The sequence below is a fragment of the Takifugu rubripes genome, chromosome 5, assembly GCF_901000725.2.
Source record: "Takifugu rubripes chromosome 5, fTakRub1.2, whole genome shotgun sequence".
Lineage (NCBI taxonomy): Eukaryota > Metazoa > Chordata > Actinopteri > Tetraodontiformes > Tetraodontidae > Takifugu > Takifugu rubripes.
The window spans coordinates 4,971,331-4,994,486 of record NC_042289.1 but is presented as its reverse complement, the minus strand read 5'-3'; the positions used below and the strand labels follow the sequence as shown (position 1 = coordinate 4,994,486).

Sequence of the window (23,156 nt, the reverse complement as noted above, 5' to 3'; positions counted from 1 at the left end):
GGCAAGATTCTGGTTCTTTGGACATGCAGCCAGAGAGTCATTAGCCCACGTTGGAAACGACTGCATTTATTTCTGGATAAGACAAATAGGAAGTATCAAACACAAGAGTGGATAATTGATGCAGGAACTCTTGAAAAGAGGAAAAATGCATTTAACACAATACCTTTCACAGTCATTCACATTTCTTCATTGACTTTTACTTCTTTTCTCCTGCACAATAAAGTCTAAAAGCAAGTGTGTGCAACTGTAATAAGTATTAACGACTTATTTCCACTGCCGGCTAAAAATAACCTGGCTGCACTTCGTGTGTGTAGTTCAATATTGCACTGGGATTCATTTGCTACAGGTCCTTCCTCACAGGAGTAGCCATGGTAGTTGGTCCTGATACTATTGAGTGTTTTGTAAGTCAGTCATTTCAAATTTACCTACAAAATACATTTAGAAATGTATTAGCAGCAGGATTTACAGTCATTGGATTAAAGGACAGATGTGTTGTCAGGGTCCAAGGCCTTCACCGATCATTGTGTAGGAAGGAAGAGTTTTATACCAAGAGTGAATAATCAATGACAACATCTGTCAAATCACTGGATCCAACAGTCAAGGTGAGTTGGACTTATTTGGTCCCATTTGGTCCCATTCGATTTGGTTCTGGCGTAACTCTGAAGCTCACGCGTGGTCCGCAGACGAGGATCCGGCCTCGCCGACTCTCTCTTCCAGAATTTCCTTCACTTGCTCAAAAGTTTCGGCCTGTCGAATTAACTCGAGCCTAACCTGAAGGGGAAGAAGGAAGCAGCTCAGGAGGAGGGCGGCCTAATATCGCTTTGATCTTTTGGATCTGCTCAGCTACCTGCAGTGACTGGGAGAGCTGAACGAAGTCCCTCTGTACCGTCTGACTGGTGTCGACCTGGGAACGCAGGCTGATCACTTGGCTGCGCAGCTCCAGGCACTGTTGATGCAGGCTCGCCTGACATTCAGAGACCGCTTCAGTTATTTCCCCTCCCACCACTGTTGACTCATAATCAATGAATAAAAACCAAAGAAACTGGATTTACTTTGTCACTGGTGAGGGCTTTGTTGGTGTTCTGCAAGTGAGACAGCGCCACCCGCAGGCCGTCCAGTTCTGTGAGGCTGGCCAGCAGTTCAGCCTGTAACTGGTCCTTCTGAGCCTGGATCCTCTCAGTTTCTGTTTTCAGGCTGGACAATTGCACTAGACACAGAATTAAACGGCACTGCGTAAGTCTTCATTTAACATCTGCACCCTGGATGATATAATTACATTTCAAAGGTAAATTACAGTGAATTCAAATTACCACTATTGTTGGTTATGCTGAAATAACACAAGAATCATCAAGTGAATTGATAATGTAAACTAATCTTTTGCTCACCTTGTAAAACATCTGATGAAAGCAGGCGTAGATGGGAGCAAAAAAAGGTGAGAAAAATTAAATTAACACCTCAGCCACATCTTCAAATCTCTTCTCCAAACAGTCACTGAGTCTACTGACCGTTCTCCTCCGTCCGGGTGTCCAGCTGCTCCCTCAAGTGGACGATTTCGATGCGAAGACGCTCCTCACAGTGCGCCCCCTGCAGGTTACAATGGAACCGTCAGTACAGAGACACGTTCAAGCAGAAGTCACGACACCTCTTATACATTTCACAATACTAACAGTTAATCAGAGATATGTTTGGAGCTCAGCCCCAAAGCTGTCATGGAAACAGACAATTTAACAGACATGAAGGAGTAGAACAGGAAGTGTACCTGTAGTGCTGAGAACGATGACCTGGCGTCTGCTGCCTCTTCCTCCACCTCCTCTCCCTTCAGTTTTGACAGCTCGCAGCACATCTTCCTCTGGGATAAGGACAACTGTGTCTGGACCCACAGAAGGAATGATTGCTTAACTCGTGGTGATGAAAGCGTTGACACATTTACGGTGTTAAAGTCAGCTGACACGAACAAGCACTACCGACCTGTCAATTCTGATACTGTAGTGGATTTTCCCCTACGCTAAAACACTCAAACTTATGTTTTCATTAAGTCAATATACCTATGCCAGTGCCAATGAATTGAAGTGCGGGGATACCACAACAAAGTCGAATGATGAGTCAGGGTCAGCTGGTTCACGATCCAAACGATGGTTTATTGTCGATCCACAATTCACCATGCATGAGAAGTAGCCCGGGCTAAGTCTGAATACTGACAAGAATTGTCCTTCTTTTATACTATTTGGAGCCAGGGGCTACCCCGCCCCGGGCTCCTCCTTCTGGTTAGCTATTTTTACTCATTTTCCACCGTTAAGTACCTTTTTCCCTACTTATCAGAAGTCAGGTGTACCTTACATGGTTTTTTTTAAACAAACTCAAAAGACCATGCCTTGGCTACTCCCATACTTTCCATTAACCCTCTAATAACTTCCCCGGACTTTCCATCTCAAAGCATACATTCAAGTAGTGACATGTATACATATAGCAGGTGCTCAAACAGTGACAATGGCTAGTACGTTTTGTCTGCAAAATCATTAACTACGAAGGTCTAATCGTTAACTCAAAGGTTAAATATTACATCCACACATTTTGCCTCTGACGCCTTATGCCCGTTACCCTTCTTCACTACAATACCAGAAACATGTTTAAGGTTTTATGAGATTTAGACATAATGAACATCTACTTCCATGAGTGAAACACAAAACTAGACTCATGCACCACCACACTGCCGAAAGAGTGTTACAGTCGCTCACCAGTCGACTCTGCACCGAGTTCTGTGACTGGCTGAAAGATTTCTGCAAGTCCTGGAGGAGTGCTTCTGAGTTCTGGATCTGATCCTGGAGCGCTGATACCTAGAAACACACAATGGGGATAACTGATGATTGAATTTCAAGTGATTCTACTGAGCCCTTGCACTGCTGCTCTTAAACATCTAACAGTACGTTAAAACTGTGACAACAAGCAGCTCTTTTGGTGTTTAAAGTTTCTTTATAGTGTCTTGCTCACCTGCTTGTGCGTTTGGTTGGTCTGTGTGTCCAGTTCTTTCTCCAGCTGCTCCTTCACAGCTTCCAGGCGACTCACCTCCCCACGCAGCTCTGACACCTACAATATTCAATGTTTCAGTGATGAAATGTCACTAAATAAAATGTTTAGAGAAACAGATTAATGTTTGAATCCGTACCTGTGTATTTAGTGCATCCCAGTCGCTGTGCGTAACCAGTCGGTGCCCAGCTGGTGGCAGGTAAATGGCTTCAGGCACCAGAGTTCCGGTAGAAACCAGAGAATCTGTGTCTTCCTGAGAGTGGAGCTTTCTGGGCAGAGAGGGCGTGTCTAAGGAGAAGGAGGACATCGAGGCCGAATCGTAGTGCCTCAGTGAAAAATACCCATCCGAGGTAAACGGAGGCCCCTCTCCGTCCACCGCCTCGAGGTCCCCTCTCCTCCCCACAGACGCCGCGTCCTCATCCTCTGACTGGTGGTTGCTGGCGCTTGTTGGAGATCCCTCACTGGCAGCATCTCCGTCTCGCCTGGTTTTCCTTTCACTGACCTGAAGGTATAATGTAAAAAGTAAAAATGTCAGGATTCAGTCCAAAACAAGAAAGAGCCTCTTAGAAAACACTGACCAAGTTCTGCCCACTGGACTTCCTCCGCTCCACAATTTGAGACTGAAGAACAGCGATCCTGGCCTCATACTGCTCTGCCGTTTCTGTGAAGACATGAAAAATAGATTAAGACTGTAAGTCTATGAACTTTCTTTATACCCAGTGTGGTGTTTTACCCTTCCAGACTATAATAAATATCAAAGGTAGCATATAATTGTCCCCTCATTTATGCATAGTGGATCCTGATTGTAGCTAGAGATGTGGACAAAAGCCAAGTCTATTTAGATTTTTCCTTTGTTACAACATATACTGTAATTCCAACAATTACAAGAACACTTTCAATTACAAGAACACCATTATATATTTTTTTTAAATGTTCCAAAACTTACAATTTGCATAATTGTATTTGTAGGATTACCAATGTAATTTCAGCACCCGATATCAGCATCCGAGCATCCTGTGTCAGGACAGAAGGAATGATGGTGAAATGCACTGACACACACCTCTGAGAGCCTCCTGCAGAGACTGGATCTCTTGATCACATTGTTTTTGCAGCTCTGCCAGTTCCTCCTGTTTGCTTAGCTCACAGATCGTCGCCACACCCTGCCAGTGCTCGACCTGTGCTCGGTACTTGGCTAGCTGGTCCTGCACTTCTGTCTCTGGAAATGAACAGATTACTTGAAATTACTTCACAAGGACGTTGTGTTAAATCGTCGCGACAGTGGAGAAAATGTAATATTTTCATTCAGCAACATATAAACACGGGACATTTTATTGGACAAAGAAAGGAAAGAAATGTCATATTACAATTATTATAATTGTCTTGCTTGAATTAAAACAGACACTAAGTGTCAAGCATTTGAATCCTATGGAATTATAATACCAAGCAAACAAATACAAATGCTTTGGTTTTACAAACATGTTTGTGTCTTACTGACATTAAAACAAAAGCGGTGCTGCTGTTGTTTTTTTTTTTTAACTAAGACAAGTTTTTGTGTCTTTTTAAAAAAAAAAAAATTACTAGACCTTTCAGTCTATACAGATGTTAGACATCTTTAGAGATCCCTACTCCGACTGCCCGTAATTATGGCTTATTTAAACAATAATTTTCCACTAAATTACCTCAAATAGCCCTAAACCAACCAGATAACCAAGTGTCACTACATATTCAGGTGAAGTAATTAAAAAAAAACAGCAACCCTGAAACAATGTCGAATTAAACCGGAGTTGAAGGGTTAGCTCGCAGCTAGCACCGCCTGTTCTACTATTGAATTCGATGCTAACAGAGGCCGTTATCTGAGCAATTTGGACTCTGACATCGGCCGATATCACTCACAATGAAGGAAAACCTTTCAATTGTGAGGTTTAATACAATTACGAGCAATCTGGCAGCAGCGTTCCGGGGCGGATGTCTGGACGTGTTGCAGATTAAAGTTTTAACACCGTTGTGTTCGTACCTGTTTCTTCACCCGGAGAACTCATCTTCTCTGCAGTAGTGGAACCACCTGAGAATCAAGGCTTAAAATTCCTCGTACGAAAAGCGTTTTAATTTTGACATTTTTTGGCAGAGCTTTGGTGCACAAATGGGCAGCGCAGTGTCAACTTCAGGAAACAACTTTCCCCGGTCTGAGCCACCGGAAATCACGTCAACCTGCTTCCTGTTCACGAATGCCTTTCTCACCACGTGACACCGTCTGTTTCCGTGCTGCGTTTAAATTCGCTTCTTTAAAAAACGGCACACGAAACAGTCTTTTTTTCCCCTTCTTTTACGCGTTGCATCTTTTACCCGGAAATATACACTCAGATCACTGAAAGGTGATCCCTGGAGGTCATTATTGACTCTTTGCAGATAAAATTGCAAAATTCAAAGACTGACATTCTAATCGTTTTACTCTGGTTTAAATGCACAACGAATCAATGTGGACAATGGTTTAAAGCAAGGATACACTTAAATTGGTAGATTGGATTATCATTAAAAAAATGGAGTATAATTCCTAATAAATCCCTTCGTTCATTGTTGCCTTGATGCTCTTCCATGGTTGAGGTTACTACCAATTTTTCTGAAAATTAAAGATCATTATTGGTTTTCAGATGTAGATGGTTTTCATTCCTCATGGCATGGATGCAGTCTTTTGCAAACCAGTGGGAAAAGTCGCTTAAACCTTTCCAAGCTCTCATGATGACATTCAGCCATTCAAGAATTAAAAGAAATTCTATATAAGGAAATAAAAATAAATGCAGTGTTGAAAAAGTGAGTACTTAACCTTGTTTATTTAATTCACTTTTTAAAAAACCCAACATGATCACATTACAGAGCATATGAGTAGGAAAAGTTGAAAATGCTTTAAATAATTGCATAAGCAAACACAATCATCTACTGACGAAATATCAGAACCAGAAATTTGTGCCAAGTATGACTACGGTATATAAAATGCTGGTGAATATACTCATAGAAATTTGTGCCAAGTATGACTACGGTATATAAAATGCTGGTGAATATACTCATGTGACTCATATACAATAGTGCTATTATGTTCAACCACAGTTGAGGTTCTCAAAAAATATAAATTAAATACATTTAAGTGGCGCATGATTTTTAATATTCGAGGTGGACCAGAGGCACATAATTGATGCATCTTCATTCTTAATACATTAATATTCAGTAACAGGTCAACGTTACAGTACCTAAATCAGAGGTATAGAGGAGTCCGAGTATTCTTTTATGAGTGCTTTCAGTATTATCACAATACAGTTTGGAATGCTCAAAAAGACATGACGCAAAAACCTGCGCAACACTTCTTCGGTCCTGCATCAGCTCGGAGAAAGCGATCAACTCTCGGCCTAGAGGTCCATGTCCTGCTCGCTGACACTCTGCCGAAGGTATTCTTCGTAGAGCTTTTTCTGGTTTGAAATAAACACTGTTAAAATGCGCCGGCTTGTGTGCCGACACTACCGCGTCGGAGCAAATCAGAAGCATGTTACCTTTTTGCTCTTCACCACCTCGTGAACATAATCCAGCTTCTCCTGCAGTTGTCTCTTCTGTTTGCCTGACAGAGTTGCCCGAGTCCTAAAAAGATTTATAGAGAAAGAACCATCAAAATCTAAAAATGCTGCAAAAATATATATCAAAGACTGCACACAAAAGGTCCAACAAAAGCTGGAGAACCAGCACTTCAGCTTTCCTTCAACTGAGCAGTACAGCTTCTGTCATGTGTTTTAATGCCCCTATTCTTTCCTTTCACAGTCCATTCTTACAGCTCACAGAAAAAAAAAATCAAGACCGGCCCAGTAAAGGGAGTTTAAATGGTTTATGATTGAAATCATGGCACCTTTTCTACAATAGTTGGCAAGTTGCTTGTTAGTATTGGGCCATGTGCGGCTGACCTACAGCACAATCTATAGTGAGTTCAGAGCTGAGACGGCATAAAATTCAGCTCTTCTTTTAAGGCCTTTTAAACCTACTGATTGTAATGCTTTGTGAAAATGTGGGTTTGGCAAGGAGTTTAGAGACTTTACCACCTGCTGGTGTATCATACCTGAAAGAGAAGCGTGCCACGATGAGCAGCAGCAAGGAGAGAAGGAACAGTAGACCGCAGGCGTATAGTTGCTGTGTTCCGGAAAGCGAGTCCAGGGCTTTCACTAATGGAGCCTGTGAAGCATGAAACCTTGATGAGGCTGAACAGTTTTATCTACCTTTTTCCTTCACATCTCTGTGAGGCAAAACCACTCACCAAGTACAGTGAGAGGGCCTCCGTGCCTTCTGGACCAAGGACCACTTCCAGCAGCTCCTGGGACGCTGCGCCCAGCACCAACAGGGCCAACATGGCCAAAGGAACACAGAAACCCAGCAGGGTCAGGAAGCAGCTCTTACAGCGGGACCGTCGGTTGGCGCTGCTGGTCAGCCTGTTGGAGAAGAGAGTCAGGACTCTTCTCTGAAGGATATCACATGTCCCTTTTCAACATTTGATCAAGGGCAATAAAAATGTATGCAACTTTATTGCAGCAACAATGTTTACAGCTGCTAGATAAGGGCAGCGTATTTCAGCATTCCTACAATAAAGCAAAGATTTACCTATCATTAGCGAGTGTCTCAGTGATTGCCTCACTGATGAGCTCACAGTCCTTCTCCAGGGAGTTCAGTGTATTCTGGACGGTTTGGTTAATTGTCTTCTCAACTGTGCGACACACTTCTTCGATCTGGTTCACACAGCGGCTTGGCTGTACAGACAAAATTAGAGGACTGAAGGAACTGAGGTACAGGCCTGTGCAGTGAGAAGGGGCACTATGAAAGTAGATCCCTTACCTTATTAGGATTAGGAATGTAAATGGTGGGCATATCAAAACCACATTTGTTCAGCCCGGGTCGTTTGCACAGCTCCTGGACGATCTGCATCATTACCCTCTGTGGCACAAATTTAAAATGGGCTTTAGATGTGGAACAACTTTTGCTCTATCCCACGAAGCCGTTTCGGTGAGTGGTACCTGTCTGTCCGACTCTCCACCGGCCTCGTCGGCTTTGCTGAGGAAAAAACGCAGTCGGTCGCCGTGTTTCTCGTTCAGGCTCTCCACAATGTTGAGGGTGCGTTTGCACAGAGCCTGACCCATGGGGTCAAAGAAGACCAGAATCAGGTCACAGAGGTCTCCTGCGGTCACCACAGCAAAGCAATTATTTAGCATGTGACAGTAATTCTGCCAACTGCTGCAGACGTGCCTCAGAAGTTGTAATCTCAAGATATAATTTACATAGCAGATGACGAGACCTATATTTGAAAGGTGTCATTCAAACTGAAACAAAAAAATGGATGCCTAACATTGTGGTGGGTTGGTCAGTCGGTTTGTCTGTGGTTTATTTTATGTTGTGGTTGAACATTACAGCTGTGATGAAGGTCATCATCAACTCGGGACATCACAGATTCAATAAACAAGATCAGAGTTCCCATATAACTCATGGCGACACCGCCTGGAAAAGGCACAGCCATCTTTTAATCAGACAGTAACAGAAGTATATGTCAGGTGGCGATGACTTACCGAGCCACAGGATGACCTCATCAACATCAAAGGGGTACTTCATGTCACCATCCACCAACCCCGGTGAATCAACAAATGTCACCAGGCTGAACCTCTTCTGCCTTGATGTGCAGATCTCTGTGCTCAAGTACTCTGAAACTCCTGGAAGTTAACCACAGACGGGTACCGGTAATTGATAGCTGAATGTCAAGTCTTCAAACACAACCAAGCAAGAAAGGACGGCTTTTGATTCAGAATGAAGAATGTTCATACCTTTAAATTCTTGCATAGGCTTGAAGTGTGGATACAGATGAAGAGTTGCATTTCCCTAAAAAAAGAAAAAAAAACCTTCTTAATTAGTGTTCATGTTATTTAATTTAACATTATTTGTGTATGGGAGGCTGATAAGGAATAGAAAGTTGAACGTTTTACGGGTTTCTTGCAATAATATCGGTTGTGGATCGTTATTTCTACACAGCAGGACTCACTGTGAGAGATTCCCTCTTGCGCCCACTTGTCACAAAGCTGAAACCTTGAGTTTCAATGGCCACTCCGGTACGCTGGATATGCTCTTCGACATACCTGCCAGATGACGAGAAAGAATACACAGACACAGTAATTCAGTGTTGCAGCATTGGAGGGGAATTGTTTAAGGCAGTAAAACATTTGTCCAATTTTAATCTATTAAAACTTTATTGTATAAGATATCTGACAGAGTATACAGTCAGTCGCCTCAGGCTTTATAGATTTAATGCTTTGGATTACCTTTTGAAACCTTGCCAACCACAAATAGACAGGATGCTTATGAGGCAGTGTCAAGCGTATGCCTGCAAGTCATTTTCTGTTGCATGTGATACATTCCCAATATAGTCTCTTATTTAAAGAACAAATTCACTCCTTTTTCAGTATGAGAAGAATCCATATAACTTCCCACACACAAAGCTCCCCTGGGTGCCTTTAAAAGTAATAAACTTACCAGTTGATGAATGAACTCTTCCCAGCTGAGTGATTTCCTATCAGCATAACAGTGATCTTTTTACGGGGGGGAAGCAACTTAACACCAACAGATTCTGCTATGGAGATCAACCCTGGAGAAAAAAGGGGTATGCATTTAAATGTGTCATGATTCTGAGATTGCATATTTTGAACATCATACAGTGGAAAATTAAGCAAGGCTTACAAAAACCGTGCACTTTAAGAAGAAAATGATTTGATTCAAATGAACAATATAAATGACTAGGAACTTTATGATCAACCGACAGAAAAACCTGTCCATGGTTCGTTTTGGCTAACTGTTAGCATAGCCGCATGCAACAGAGCAAACATCACTTTGGTCAAGTTAGCTAGCTAACCCTTGGCAAGAAAGGCCTTTGTTCTATCAGCTACTAAAACATGGACGTTGAGGCCATTTTCTCATCACTTTTCCGCGGCTTGGTCAAATATGTCAGCCAACTCACCGCTGCTTGGGTCTACGTATAGTTGATGACAATCCCGCAAGATGCGCTCATCGCAGGATACGCTACCGCTTACTGAGTCTGCGTTGGCAGCACTTCGGCTCTTGGTTTTCCCAGACATTATCAAACGGTGATGTTTCAATCTTCTTACAGGACTTACTAAAACATCTAAAGTCGACAACTTCTGAAGCTAACAGTGATAGAAAGCTCGACTCTGGCTTTTTGAATCGCCCCGGTCCGCCGAAACGTCCCACCTAGCCACGTCGTCAGTCAGAGTGGCTTTTGTCGCAAAGGCGTCTGGGTAATGTAGTTCCCCCAGTGACCGTTACTTAAAAAAGGGCCCGCCTTTGTTGTTTCAATTAAACAGTGGCTAAATTAACATAAATAAAATGAGTGGTTTGAAAAAAAAAATAGGTCATGATAAACTATTAAGTCTACTTGCTGTTAACGTCACAGACAATGTTTAATTTTGTGGAGTCCAACAACATTGCATATTGTAGAGAACATCTTTGGCACAAGTTAAATAGTGTGCAACTGAGGAAATGAATTGTAAATGCTCTGCCAAACTTCACATGCCGTTGTCCGTACAACTAATGTGTTGGTGGAGTTTGTCTCATGGGAGAACTGAGTGGAACCAAAGCTTTCAGTGCACTCATTATGTTTGGCCCTAGGACAACAGCATGAGGAGTAGAAATAGTGTACGTGATTAGGAGCTTCTTGCAAACATCCCTTTCCACTAGGAGGCCAGAAATCAACTTATGTGATTTTATGAAATAGCAAAACTTGTATCAAATGTTGTTTTTGCTAAACAAAAACACATAATTAATCATTGTTCAGTTTTGAATGCAATTCATTTTTGGCTGTCTTGGTGATAAGATCCTCAAATGTTAATTGTTGAATGTTGTTGTTGAAAAATGAAATTGACCTTGTTTTAATAGAAAGATAGTTTGCAGAGTGAACCGGCCTTTACTTTGCTGTCACCAGTTAAATTAGCACATCTGACCTTGAGTCTTGTGTCGTCTCTCAGATTCTGAGTACAGCTGCGCGGGTCATCGAATTGAATTCATAAAGTAAACATACATCTTTTTATTCAGATTGTTCATCCAGATTAAAGAAGCATGTCATGTTCATTGGAGCTCACTGTGTTTATTCTTCCATGGTTGTCCTGGATTATTGCGCTCCTTGTTGACATTTAATAAATTAGCAGAATTAAATTGTGAGATTTCCAACTCAAGCAGCATTTACACTCTGGAAGTGTTAAGAAGTTTGTTTAAAATCTTCTATTGTGAGTAGAGGACATACAGTACATGTGAGTCACAACACTGACAGTATTCAAATTCATAGCGGAGGATCCATTTAAGGTTCAGATTAATATTTCCTTCATTGTTTCATTGTAAGAGTCCTTTATCTGCAGTTACCAGTGGGCTTTTCTCTCTTTGGCAACCAGCTCCAGGAAGCTGGAATGACTTGCGTACAGCAATAAGCTCGAGTCAACATCAACCCACTGGACATATCCTGCGTCATCCCCAGCCTGCAGCGGCAGCTCGCTCACACTGTTGCCTGTGGTAACAACATGTCATTGTCCGACAAAACAAAAGATTAGTAGATGATAAAAGAGACAATGGCTTGCGAACAAACTTGTGTCTAAAGGGTGAAAAAACACAAACGATGGCTACCTGATTCATCGTGGAAGTTGACAGCAACCGTCTCCATCCAAGCATTGTCAGTGTTTCTGGGATCATCTACATAGCCTTTAAACGCCTGAAGGACAAAAATAAAAGTTTAAGTTGCCTTCATAATGGACCTAAAACCTTTTTGCACACAAAAGAGAAGGGGACCATGGCTGAACCTGAAAGCCCGAAGATTTGAAAAGTTTGGTGATGCGGTCGTGAATTTTGGCTCTCTCTGCCGCCGAGACCGCCAACGAGTTCAACGCCTCCTCCGAGAACTCCCGCTGCAGTGTGAGAGAGACTTGCTCCCCTGGATCAACCATCCCCTACAAGACAAACATTTCATTGTAACTTTTCACACGCACTCACATTGTACAGACAACACCCACAAAATCTAAGGAATGTAAAATATGTCAAAACAACAAACCCCAGGGATGGCCCACTGGCCGCAGTCTTTCCTTTTGATGGACACAAACTGCAGGATGGGCAGTCTGGACACTGGGTGGAGAGTCTTTCCTCCTTTAGGATCTTCTTTCCATCTACCAGATGATAAAAGATATCATATCTTTGCTAAAAAAAGATATTTCATCAATGCACTTGAACCCGATCTGCGTGACTAAGCAAGGTCATGCACTGAATCGAGCTGTAGAATTTATTACCTGGTGACGATGGGATCTGCCGCGTGATTGGGTCCCCATCGTCCAAGCAAACCTCTACCAATCAACCCAGTACGGCCACAAGGATTACTAAATGAATTGGATATATTTAATCTGTGTTTGGTTTAAAAATCATGAAAAACTTACTCCCTATTGCAGGATGAAAAAAGAGACAGTTCTGGCCTCAAGCATTTATGCATTATTATTAAGGTCTAAGCAAAACATTATACTTTACTTTTAAGATCCTACTGGAAAAAATATCCGTGACCAGGAATAAATATGCTAATTCAGTCACAGTTTTGTATTATTTAATAACTTACAGTGGCTTTCCGTTTTCTACTTTGTAGCAGCCCATGAAGCTTGTCCTGTCCACAGCACCATCCAAAGTGTTGAATTTTGGAGAGAATAAGCTGCAGAGAATGCATATATTTATTTAACAAATTATTTTGGAGGTAGATTTTTTAAATTGTCTTCATGGATTCAGTCTATGATTTGACATATAATCAGGTTTTTGTTGCTCACCCAATATCAGGATCAGCCCATACTGGTTTTGTTAATACTGACGGGGCAGTGTAGCTAACTGGTTGATACTGCGGCCATCTCTGACTCCAGTCCACCTTGTTGTCAGGCACAGGGAAGCGCTTGACTTTAGATCCTGGATACTCTGGGCATCTTGCTTTCACGTGAGGTGCCATTGAGGAGGGTGTTGCCTGGTCACTTGTTTTGTAGAGTTTAGGGCAACTGGCGCTGATGGGTCTGATAATGTGACTGTTTTTAAAAGGGTGGTACAGTGAGCAGGAGAGAGAAGGCCTGCAGAAAAAAATGCAACATGTTAAAATTCAGTAAATGATCCTTACTCTGCCTCTTCTGCAGCCATGTGGCCACCGCACTCCACTCCTCTGTATTCTCCCTGCAAAAAAATAGCCAAAACCTTTGACCTGGAGAATTAATCTTATCAGACTTGTCTGGAAAAAATACAGAGTACTACTGTAGTGCTAAAATATACCAAATGGCAGATTCATTAAGCTAGTTATACTGGATCTGGCGAGGTTTTTAAAAAAAAACAGATATGAACCAATTACTGATTTCGTTATAAATGAATCTCAATATCTGGCTCTGCAGCTATACTCAGTCTTCAGTGACACCGTCCAATAGCAGCTGATTTAGAGTGAAAGTAAAATGTCCTAATGTCAGTGTCCACAGCATACCTTATCCCGGAGAAGCAGACGCTACAGGGCAGTCCGAACAGTGTGAGAGCTAAACGAAGGCGGCCGATCCAGTTTCTCCGCAGGAGGGAAAGCATACCCTAGAAAAGAGAAATGAATCAATAACGCAACGGCCACAACATGCAACCCAGCGAAAAGTAACTAGGAAGTGCACTCTGATAGCAGGATGACGTAAAGTGGGCGTGGCCACAGGGTCGCACCCGTTTCTATGGCGATACCGCCCGAAAAAAATGTAGTAAAATGGTCACAAAATAGTAATGAAAGAAAAAAATACAATGTCAGAGCAACGATAGATACAACAACTTTTTTCCTCAATCGCCATTTTGTCATTTTTGCGTATGTTTCGTCAAGAAGGGTATGAGAAAAGCAGTTCTGCGCACCATCACCAACTCGATCCCTTTCGTTACAGGTAAAAGAAACTTTAAATATTATTAAAAATGTCACAAACGGTGGTAGCAACAGCCAGCATGCAGCATTCTTCGGCACGCCCACTCTCTGCTGCCACCGCCTCTGTGTTCATTACAAGACGCGTTGAATGGGCGGATCCTATCAACAACAGCGGGACTCCGCGCGAATGGGACGCGCCCGGGAACACATCAAACGCACACACCATTGCCGTCGCTTGCACGCGCATTTACGCTCGTTACTGGGACCAAATCCGCGCTCGTGAACAAAATCCTTTTACCCGTCGAGAGCGGAGAGGGCCTCGCTACTGTTTATTTACGCCGCCCGTTTGACAATCGCCTCCGGTAAAGCCTCGGACTCACGTCGAACCGCACCGAGAACCGCAGCGGTTCCTCGGCTTTAAGCACTGACTAAGTAGCAGCGCACGGGGAGAGGAAGAATGGCGGATTCGAGCACCACTGCGGACTCGAGCAAAGGCGGCGATGCTGCGCCTGCTGCTGGGGCGCCTGGTGCCGCTGATGGAGCGCCCGCAGCGGGAGTCAAGCCCGGGTGCGAGTCCGTGAGGGGCCAAATGTTTGACGTGGGCCCCCGCTACACAAACCTGTCTTATATCGGAGAGGGCGCATACGGAATGGTTTGGTGAGTTGTGGTTGTCATACCTTTTGGGCCACCAGGACTTAAATCGAGAATGCTAATCAACACACGTAAACGCGATAAAACATTGAACCCTGTTGTTTAGTTTTGTTCGTATTTGTTGTCGATGCTGGGCGCATTTAATGTAAACAGTTGCCAAATATACAAATGTAACCCCCCGAGACTGCCTGTGCTTTGTGCAGCGCTTTAGCTTACCAGCTACAGGCGTGGCGATGTGCTTTTACAGGAAATAAGACAGGGAGGTGATTGTGCAGGACGTCGATCGCTCTTTCGTGAGCCGTATTTTGCAAATGTAGATTTCGTCACCGCTGTCGCTGTTACATCCGGCCACTGTCTCGTAATCGCATCTACTGGAAACCCGAATCCAGAACCTGGACCCTGCAGCAAATCTGCAGAGGATGCGAGTTGGATTTGTCAGCTGTGGCGAGGCCATTTCTCCCCCTCCAACCAGTCGCTTTTTTGATTTCACGTCGTCTCTGAGCCCACCCGAAGCTCCCTTTTTTTTCCAATTGACAACACTTAGAACATTTCTGTCGAGGCTACAGGGGGAAAACGGCGAAACCTGTCAGTCATGTGGGTGGTTGCAAAGTGGGTGGTGGTATTAGGACCGGGCGGGTTCGGCGATCTTTGGTGTTTTGCAACAGCAGCGTGACAGCAGCAGGTTGGTAGCAGGGCCGTGTAGAGCCCGCAGCTACAGCGTCTGGTGTTTGCAAACACGTCGGCTCCCACTTGTTGATGCAGAGAGCAAATCCGCCAGCAGCGTCATGCGTGTCTCAGCCATGTGTCCCCCCCCCCCCCCCCAGGTTGCACATAAGTCCCTATGGTCTTCATGTGTAGCTATGGCATTCTAACATCTACAGTATCACACCTGTGTTTTTTAAAAAAAACCACAAAAAAAACATGCACATTGCAAGATAGCAATGCATATTTTCTGCTGCTTTGCATCCAGCAAGGTTTTGAGCTCCTCGTTGTAAATTATGCGGCGTGTAACGTGAGACCTGCTCTGTTTCCTCCCACCCTCCCACTTTCCCTCCGACCAGTTCGGCCATGGATAACACGACGAACCAGCGCGTCGCCATCAAGAAGATCAGCCCGTTCGAGCACCAGACGTACTGCCAGCGTACGCTGCGGGAAATCAAGATCCTGCTGCGCTTCCGCCACGAGAACATCATCGGCATCAACGACATTCTGAGGGCGCAGCACATCGACAGCATGAGGGATGTGTATCCTTTCCTGAAAACTCCTTCCAATCAGCCCGTGACCCTTTATTGGAATCCACTTATTAAGTCTGGACCATTAGAAATTAAAATTTTTGAATGAATGTTCTGATTTCACGAGACATTCTCACTAAAAGCTCTTGACAATGAATATTGCAGCTTTTTAGATGCAGTAACTTTAGCTACAGACCAGAGTGTTTGGTTCTGGCTGCTGGGAATGGTGGTTCACCAGTGAGAGACGTGAGAGTGATGCAGCACATCCACTCCTCTGTCAGCTGCTGCTTATTCCCAGCTAAGGTCACGTGAGGTGTTTGAGTCAGTCGGGATTACACACACACACACACACACATGCACCTAGTCCTTTTTAGCATGTGGGAGGAAACAGGAGTACCTGGAGAAAACCCACTCAGGCATGGGGAGAACATGTTAACACTCAAAAGGACGATATTGCGTGTTTAAACGTGTCGTGTTCAATCTCACATCTATCTTTAACCCAGTCTGAAACTCTGCTAATGGTTCGGTTTCAAATGTCTGCTTCCGTCTTACGTATTGCCAAGAATTTCCGGGTTTCTCGAGAAACGTGCCGAGTGTACAGATAGCTGTAATGGCCCTTGACCCTCGCGCCCTCCCCTCCAGCTACATCGTGCAGACTCTGATGGAGACGGACCTTTACAAGCTGCTGAAGACCCAGAAGCTGAGCAACGACCACGTCTGCTACTTCCTCTACCAGATCCTGCGAGGCCTGAAGTACATCCACTCAGCCAACGTGTTGCACCGCGACCTGAAGCCCTCAAACCTGCTCATCAACACCACCTGTGACCTCAAGGTCAACACACACCCGTGCAGGCACAATGCATTTTAGAAGTATCATTGTTTAATTACAAGTATGTAACCCTAAAATCACCCATTAATACTAATAACAGATCTATACAAAGCTATGCTAGGTTGCTATGCTATATGATTGTACACATGGGTCTGTCAACATTTTGATTAGCATTGATTGCTGCAGAGGGATCTACTGAATTTATTGGATCTGCCAGGTAACTACAGTCTGTCCTTTGGTCATTTCTACTTTTCCTCTTAGAGGCGACAGTTCGGAAGCAGCGGCTCCTGATGAGCAGTATGGATGCCATCTTGGCTGTCTGCAGTATTCCTCCCTTCCCCTCTGTTCCTGTCGGCGCGCTTAATGGTTGCAAAGCCATAGTCCACATTAGCGCTACTATAAAGCATCTGAGAAGGAATGCAAGGAATGTAGGATATGGGTGTGTTCGGCAGATAAGCAAGGAGGGGATGTCAGTGTCATGGTGTTTTTAAGAATTTTGTGACGGCATCCAATGACGATCACCAGGGTCAGCTGTCCTGCTCCTCTGTGTCTTACACCTCATTTAAACTGCATTGGCTTTCCTATTTTTAAGCCAAGGTCTAATCTCCTTTGAGCTAACAATTCACTGCGTGGCTAACGCTAAATCAGATTTGCTGGTTGCGGGTACTTAAAAAGCCCCTGTGGCGTTTTCCTTCAATGATTCCCACCCTGTTCTCACGTTGGCGCGTTTCTTAAACTGGCAGGAACAACAGTGCTCTTGTGCTTAGGCGAGTTTATTTAGGAGAGTTTATTTGAATTTCCTCGCACACTTTAGCACAAACGTTTCTGACAGGACCAGTTGAAAGTTAACACATATGTCATTGTCCGCTGGTTTCCTTTCACCAGAGCAGGCTTGTTCATGAGTTCAAACGTTTCCAGCCATGTTCTGGCCAGAACCTCACGAGAATCTGGCCTTTAGACATTCTCCAGCACAATGAACCCTCTAACTCATCACCACTCCTCCAGATCTGTGACTTCGGCCTGGCCCGTATCGCTGACCCTGAGCACGACCACACAGGTTTTCTGACCGAGTACGTGGCCACGCGTTGGTACAGGGCTCCGGAAATCATGCTCAACTCCAAGGTACCTGCGCGCAGAACTGGGCCGGAGTAATCGCCCACACGACTGTCTTCAGCAGTATTGATCATGTGCACTGTTTTTGTCTCAGGGCTATTCTAAGTCTATTGATATCTGGTCGGTCGGCTGCATCCTGGCAGAGATGCTGTCCAACAGGCCCATTTTTCCTGGAAAACACTACTTGGATCAACTCAACCACATACTGAGTGAGTCGTCACTGGTTCCGCTAAATATTATATATCAGATTGGATTTATTGGAATCACTCAGCCAATTCCCAAAGTCGCAGGGGCATTATTTAACCCAACAGAAGTGCTGCTTCATTACCTCAAGCTCTGAATTTAATTGGAATTTCAATTTCTCTTTATCTCACCACAAGGTGGCACCTGTCAGTCTTATTTTCAGTGCTATTTTTTTAATCCAGCTACACACTTTTTTAGAAATAAAATTTAAGCAACAACCAGCCTGTGCTTATTTTTCTAGTTTAGAGTTTAACTGACTTTAAAATGCCCCCTCCCTCCTTGCAGATGTTCTTGGCAGTCCGTCTCAAGAGGACCTGAACTGTATTATCAACACGAAGGCCAGGAACTACCTGCAGTCTCTGCCCCTGAAAAACAGGATCCCCTGGGAAAGGCTCTACAACAAGTCAGATTCAAAAGGTGAGGCAACACCTACTTGTGTTTACCAGAACAGGAACGAGCACGCCTGGTTGCTTCGTAGCTCCTCCATCAAAATATTGTCGGGTGTCTCTTTATTGGGACGATAAAGCCCTCATATTTGTTGAATCCCTTAATGCCTGCACTGAAAATCTTTGTGTGAAACAGCTCTCGACCTGCTGGACCGCATGTTGACCTTTAATCCCATCAAGCGCATCACTGTGGAGGAGGCTCTGGCTCACCCTTACCTGGAGCAGTACTACGACCCCACAGATGAGGTAGGTGCAGATGGAGCTGCTATTGTATCCTGGTTAATCTCATTTCCTGCCGTTGCTTTAGCGCTAATTAAGAGGTAAAGATGCCGCCTGCTTTCTCGGTAGAGCCCCACACCATGATAGTTAGATTTCTCGTTATTAAGCAGTTTATGATATTGTTTGGGTGGAAAAGCGCCTTGCACATGAGTTAGCGTTATTTAAGTCTTTTCAAATTTGTCTAAAGGCTAATGAGAAGCGATCGGCGGACAGAAGGGCTTATTCATTCAAACACGTTGACCATTGTTTGCCGTCAGGAGCCTGGATTTAACCGAGCCGCTCCGCTTTGTACGGACAATCCTCTTAGCTGGGTCTGGAATGCAGTCAGAGTTCAATTTTGCTCTGAGCTCCAAGTTGAAAGATGTTTAAGTATATAATTATTAATCCAATCTGATGCCAGAGCTGTTGGAATGCCAGCGCTGCTCTCTGCCGCAGAAAATGGATGCAGTGACGGGCGGAGGGCCGATCACGATCAGGCCGGCTCTCTTTGCTGCGCACATCTACTCTTCGCCTTCCATCTCCACATCAGGAGCTGTTGCTCTTAAATTTTTAATAGCTGCAGCAGGGCTTTGGTTTTCGACACTGAGATTGAACTTTTTAGTCAAAATTCTCTCCGGTGTGTTTGGGTGCAGCCGGTAGCAGAGGAGCCCTTCAATTTCTCCATGGAAGTGGACGACCTTCCCAAGGAGAAGCTGAAGGAACTCATCTACGAGGAGACGGCTCGTTTCCAGGACGCCTACCAAGTCTCCTGAGACATGCAGGTAACCTAAATGATACTGAAACTGTTTCTTTTAGAAGATGGAAGATTTCCAGTAAATCTTTCCACTGCGGGAGTTCCTGGTAAATACCAGGGGCAGAAACTTTGCAGGAAGTGCTCCTCTCAGTTGGCCCTCTCAGCGGTCTTGTCTCCGCTGTGGGGTCGCAGGTTTTGTAATTGTTGTGCGTCAGTTTCAACTGTGACTTCATCCAGGCGAGCCGCCAAAAAAACAATCAAAAATCATCACAAAGAAAACAACAACAAGGAAGGAGGTAAACATGGAAGGAGCTGAGCTGAGGTGGTGTAATATTGCCAGAGTGGTGTGTCTGCTAAGCTAATGCTACGTTTAGCCGATCATCTAACCCCAAGCCCCGCCCAGGAGTGTCCTGACGCCTACCCTGTGGTAGGGACTCGGCTAGGCCCTGTAAATGGCCAATTGGAATAACCCGACTTCCTGCAGTGGAACCGCTTGTTAAAAGACCTAATGTGCCAACATACCACATATACTTATACTAAGTTAGAGTAAGACTCGACTGAAGGATCGCTGGTTGAGGTTAGAGAGATCTGAATTGTTCTGGCTGACAGGATCGAGGATGAACTACTGGGCAGGACGGGTCGATGAACCAAATGGGTTTTCATATATTTTATTCACAACATCAAGCTTGAAGCATTAAAACGCTCAGAGTAATAATGTTCCAGCCATCATAGAGGGAGAGTAGAGATTAGTGGAGGGATATTAGTAGAGGTAGCAGTGTCGTAGGGGCTTGGTGGTCAAAGCATCTTGGCTCTGGCCTTTTGTAGATCAAGGACCAAAGACCTACAGGGGGCAGGATTGTCCTGCCGTGCCGATGGAATTACTGGAGCTCAGCTTGGAGGGCATTCTTGCATAGTTAGGCATTATTTTAATAGAAATTAATATTTCAAATGATAGCAGACAGAAAATCTGATGTCAGGAGTGAAACAGATATTTTCAAGCTCCACACATCCCACGTGGAGCAGCGACCGTAGCTCTGGGCGCAGTCTCACTCCTCTCTCTCTGTCTTTTCTCCTTTTAGCTCTGACGAGCGAGAACACCGCGCCGAGGCTTCGAACAAGTAGACCCCCGAAACCACGCTGATGAATACAAAACAAAAAAAAAAAGCATCTTCAAGCAACCCACAAAAAAAAGGAAAAAAAAAAAAATGAGATAAAAATAAACATTTAACTGCTTATCTTTCCATCTGTACAGCAAGAGCGCTCAGGCGGCCATGACCTCTGCGGCCGGGTGGGCTCGTTGCGCTTTCCTCCGCATCGGACCCCCTCCACTTGTCGCTTGTCCTGTTGAACGCTCCCGCTGCCGCCCCCTCACATCCTCATCACGAGTATCTCTCTCCTCCCCTCTTGTTTTCGCTCTTCTCTGCTGCCCCCGCTCATATAAAAACATACTACTGTATTAACCGACACCGTAACGCTCGTGTCTTACATGTGAAGTGCATCAGTGGGGAGGTTGACGTAACCTGGAGGGCTTCAGGAACGGGGCTGCTAATCGGGTGTGTTTATGTACATAGAGAGTTCTAAGATCTGTTGGTTTTAAGTGTCGCGTTTCTTTTGTTCACTGTTCCGAGTGTTTCCAGAACAGTTGTGTCATATTTGTACATTTTTGGGTATAAATATGCTTGGTGTTCCTTATGAGTATTTGATTTTTGAGAGGGGAAGAAAAGGTCCACGGTTTTAAAGGCATGTTGGCAGGATTTTCCTTTGTTGTTGCATTTAGTTGTGTCGTACACGTGAATGCATGCAGTCCTGAAATTAACCCGCGTGGCCCAAAGGGGAAACGGATGGCGTCTCTTTTGGATTCTGGCATAGAGCGACTAACATCACGCTTCATTGTGGATGATTTGGTGGGTTTTGAAGAGCTGATGGGAGCAAATGGCGTCAAGAATTTGTGATTGCATGCGTTCCAATATTTCTGCAGCGACACCAAAGCCCCTTTTTTTTTTTCCAGAACGGTTCCTGAACCACCCTGCCCCTTGCTTCCGCTCTCCGTGCTCTGATATATCGGGCTCCATCGCGATCGTATCGCCATCGTTGACAGTAGAATGCGGCCTGCCCAGCACCACCGTCTGCATGCAAGCATGCTGTATTTGAATTCAACAGTGTACAGACTGTTTTAAACAGAGACTCTTGTCGGTTTAAATAACCTGTGGCCACACCGCAGTGCAGCAGATGTTGAATGTAAACGGTCCGGATTTCTCCAGCCCGCCGCTGCAGCTCGTCGCTCATCAGCTGTAAACATTAACGAAGACTGTTCCTCTCCTCCGCCAATCAGGAAACGGCACGTGCCGCCGATAAATGCTGCGTTCTCCTCATTCGCGACACAGCCTGGCCAACGTTGCCCAGCGCTCACGTGTGCGAATGTTTCAATTGAACAGAATTTAGATCGCCTGCGAAGCATCCACACCCGTTTCCAATAGAAGTGCCGTTGGATCGGTTAAAGCTCATAATTCCACTGGGACGGAATGCAACGTATTATATTTGACTCTCCTGCGCAGCTCACATCCCGTCATCGTTGTAGAGTTTGTGCCAGTTCCTCTCTCCTAATGTCTGTTCAGGAGATGCCTACGTGTGTGTGTGTGTGTGTGTATGTGTGTGTGCGCGTGCCCTTCCCAATCTGTGACTGTTCCTGATGTGACTACTGCTGTTGTCAGAGCCCTCCCTGCTCTCCTATTTTACCTGTTGCACTATCAGACCGGTCAGAGAGCCCCCCCCCCCCCTCCCCCCATCTTGCGTGTGCCCCTGTGTGTTCCTGTGCCGTCGACCGTAGCCACGCCGCAGTCTGTGAAGCGACCTCAGCACACGCGGCGACGCTCGTCCTCTGGTTCCCAGCACTCGCCACGCTTGACTCAAAAGGGCTGCCTCCCTCCCGTTCCCCCACCCCTCCTCACGGACCACCATCTTTAGGTCAGTCACCGCAGCAGACCGGCCAATCATTGCTCAATCAGCACGCCTGCACTTTGTCTCTCCAGCCACGCTCTCTCTCAGTTCTCTCCCCTTCTTACCTCCTTTTTGTACAGCTTTAATTTTGTCCCCTGTGTGTGTGTGTGTTACTGCTCCTGGATGTGCAGTAGTTAATGTCTTTGTACAGGTGTTTGTGCATCTGCTCCTCAGTAACATAAAGCCAAGACTCTCTGCGTCTGTGTTTTGGATGCGTGGATCCTTTGGGGTCCTTCTCTCCCTTTGCGCTTTTTTTACCTCCGCTGGGCAAAACGCCAGAACGGTTTCGGCAGACGCGCCGCTGAGCAGATTTCCAGCTTTGGTTAGCGCCGCGTTCGATTTGACGCTTTCTGCTGTCGAAACAAACCGAGAGGACCACGTTTTGCAAATCAAAATGACCCACTTGCACACACACATACTTCCTGTTTCTTAGGAGCCTCTGTGTGTGTGTGTGTGTGTGTGCGCGCGCGCGCGTGTGTGTGTAAAAAGTTGCACTTAAACACAGCACGTACATTCATACATTATCAACAAGTCTCCAGGCCTGACTGCCTCGTGGCCTGTTTTCTGATATTGTTTTAAATGGCTGTTCTTATTACTGCTAATGTTGTTATTGGTGAGTTTTTGGTTGTTGTTTTTTTTGTTTTTTTAATAA

The 23,156-nt window shown here is 44.8% G+C and overlaps 4 protein-coding genes across 8 annotated transcripts; 1 reads left to right on the top strand and 3 right to left on the bottom strand.

The window, feature by feature from the left end:
* Positions 1–47: 47 nt before the first annotated feature.
* Positions 48–5,243, bottom strand: rabep2 (rabaptin, RAB GTPase binding effector protein 2). Of its 2 annotated transcripts, XM_011603779.2 has the most exons (13): positions 5,039–5,243; positions 4,085–4,240; positions 3,603–3,685; positions 3,366–3,526; positions 3,164–3,293; positions 2,989–3,084; positions 2,736–2,834; positions 1,760–1,870; positions 1,506–1,584; positions 1,386–1,397; positions 1,053–1,207; positions 848–964; positions 48–771 (listed from the first exon to the last, which is right to left on the bottom strand). In XM_011603779.2, the coding sequence occupies exons 1-13, from the start codon at positions 5,061–5,063 to the stop codon at positions 667–669; spliced, it is 1,329 nt and encodes a 442-aa protein (XP_011602081.2). In that variant the 5' UTR covers positions 5,064–5,243; the 3' UTR covers positions 48–666. The 2 variants fall into 2 exon arrangements, with proteins under 2 accessions (XP_011602081.2, XP_003964521.2); XM_003964472.3 differs by having other exon boundaries at positions 3,164–3,526.
* A 581-nt stretch (positions 5,244–5,824) lies between these two features.
* Positions 5,825–10,343, bottom strand: LOC101067010 (uncharacterized). The gene is made up of 12 exons (XM_003964471.3): positions 10,046–10,343; positions 9,565–9,676; positions 9,077–9,170; positions 8,862–8,916; positions 8,610–8,750; positions 8,064–8,224; positions 7,885–7,983; positions 7,654–7,799; positions 7,313–7,484; positions 7,118–7,230; positions 6,564–6,648; positions 5,825–6,482 (listed from the first exon to the last, which is right to left on the bottom strand). Exons 1-12 carry the CDS (start codon positions 10,161–10,163, stop codon positions 6,423–6,425), a joined length of 1,356 nt encoding a protein of 451 aa, XP_003964520.2. The 5' UTR covers positions 10,164–10,343; the 3' UTR covers positions 5,825–6,422.
* A 770-nt stretch (positions 10,344–11,113) lies between these two features.
* nudt9 (nudix (nucleoside diphosphate linked moiety X)-type motif 9) lies at positions 11,114–14,880 on the bottom strand. 3 transcript variants are annotated; one of them, XM_029835907.1, is made up of 9 exons: positions 14,849–14,880; positions 13,577–13,674; positions 12,891–13,178; positions 12,689–12,778; positions 12,372–12,458; positions 12,140–12,251; positions 11,892–12,038; positions 11,719–11,803; positions 11,114–11,602 (listed from the first exon to the last, which is right to left on the bottom strand). In XM_029835907.1, exons 2-9 carry the CDS (start codon positions 13,669–13,671, stop codon positions 11,457–11,459), a joined length of 1,050 nt encoding a protein of 349 aa, XP_029691767.1. In that variant the 5' UTR covers positions 13,672–13,674; positions 14,849–14,880; the 3' UTR covers positions 11,114–11,456. The 3 variants fall into 3 exon arrangements, with proteins under 3 accessions (XP_029691767.1, XP_029691766.1, XP_003964519.2); XM_029835906.1 differs by lacking the exon at positions 14,849–14,880 and adding an exon at positions 14,043–14,129; XM_003964470.3 differs by lacking the exon at positions 14,849–14,880 and adding an exon at positions 13,975–14,095.
* mapk3 (mitogen-activated protein kinase 3) lies at positions 14,236–23,142 on the top strand. Of its 2 annotated transcripts, none has more exons than XM_029835909.1 (9): positions 14,236–14,638; positions 15,694–15,876; positions 16,507–16,696; positions 17,699–17,815; positions 17,901–18,015; positions 18,335–18,466; positions 18,632–18,741; positions 19,407–19,531; positions 20,587–23,142. In XM_029835909.1, exons 1-8 carry the CDS (start codon positions 14,439–14,441, stop codon positions 19,524–19,526), a joined length of 1,167 nt encoding a protein of 388 aa, XP_029691769.1. In that variant the 5' UTR covers positions 14,236–14,438; the 3' UTR covers positions 19,527–19,531; positions 20,587–23,142. The 2 variants fall into 2 exon arrangements, with proteins under 2 accessions (XP_029691769.1, XP_003964518.1); XM_003964469.3 differs by having other exon boundaries at positions 19,407–19,535.
* The last annotated feature ends 14 nt before the right edge of the window (positions 23,143–23,156 follow it).

Bases quoted from the DNA above. Each gene is read 5' to 3' on its own strand.
- rabep2 (XM_003964472.3), bottom strand. From the start codon at position 5,063: ATGAGTTCTCCGGGTGAAGAAACAG. The intron at 4,241-5,038 runs GTACGAACACAA...GTTCATTTCCAG, and splicing joins TTCTCCGGGTGAAGAAACAG to AGACAGAAGTGCAGGACCAG. The intron at 3,686-4,084 runs GTGTGTGTCAGT...ATGTCTTCACAG, and splicing joins TCTGCAGGAGGCTCTCAGAG to AAACGGCAGAGCAGTATGAG.
- LOC101067010 (XM_003964471.3), bottom strand. From the start codon at position 10,163: ATGTCTGGGAAAACCAAGAGCCGAAGTGCTGCCAACGCAGACTCAGTA. The intron at 9,677-10,045 runs GTGAGTTGGCTG...TTTTTTCTCCAG, and splicing joins ATACGTAGACCCAAGCAGCG to GGTTGATCTCCATAGCAGAA. The intron at 8,917-9,076 runs GTGAGTCCTGCT...TTCTTTTTTTAG, and splicing joins GCAAGAGGGAATCTCTCACA to GGAAATGCAACTCTTCATCT.
- nudt9 (XM_029835906.1), bottom strand. From the start codon at position 14,114: ATGAACACAGAGGCGGTGGCAGCAGAGAGTGGGCGTGCCGAAGAATGC. The intron at 13,675-14,042 runs GTTTGTGACATT...TCTCTTTTCTAG, and splicing joins TGCTGGCTGTTGCTACCACC to GGTATGCTTTCCCTCCTGCG. The intron at 11,804-11,891 runs GTTCAGCCATGG...TTTGTCCTTCAG, and splicing joins TCAAATCTTCGGGCTTTCAG to GCGTTTAAAGGCTATGTAGA.
- mapk3 (XM_029835909.1), top strand. From the start codon at position 14,439: ATGGCGGATTCGAGCACCACTGCGGACTCGAGCAAAGGCGGCGATGCT. The intron at 14,639-15,693 runs GTGAGTTGTGGT...CCCTCCGACCAG, and splicing joins GGCGCATACGGAATGGTTTG to TTCGGCCATGGATAACACGA. The intron at 18,467-18,631 runs GTGAGGCAACAC...TGTGTGAAACAG, and splicing joins CAACAAGTCAGATTCAAAAG to CTCTCGACCTGCTGGACCGC.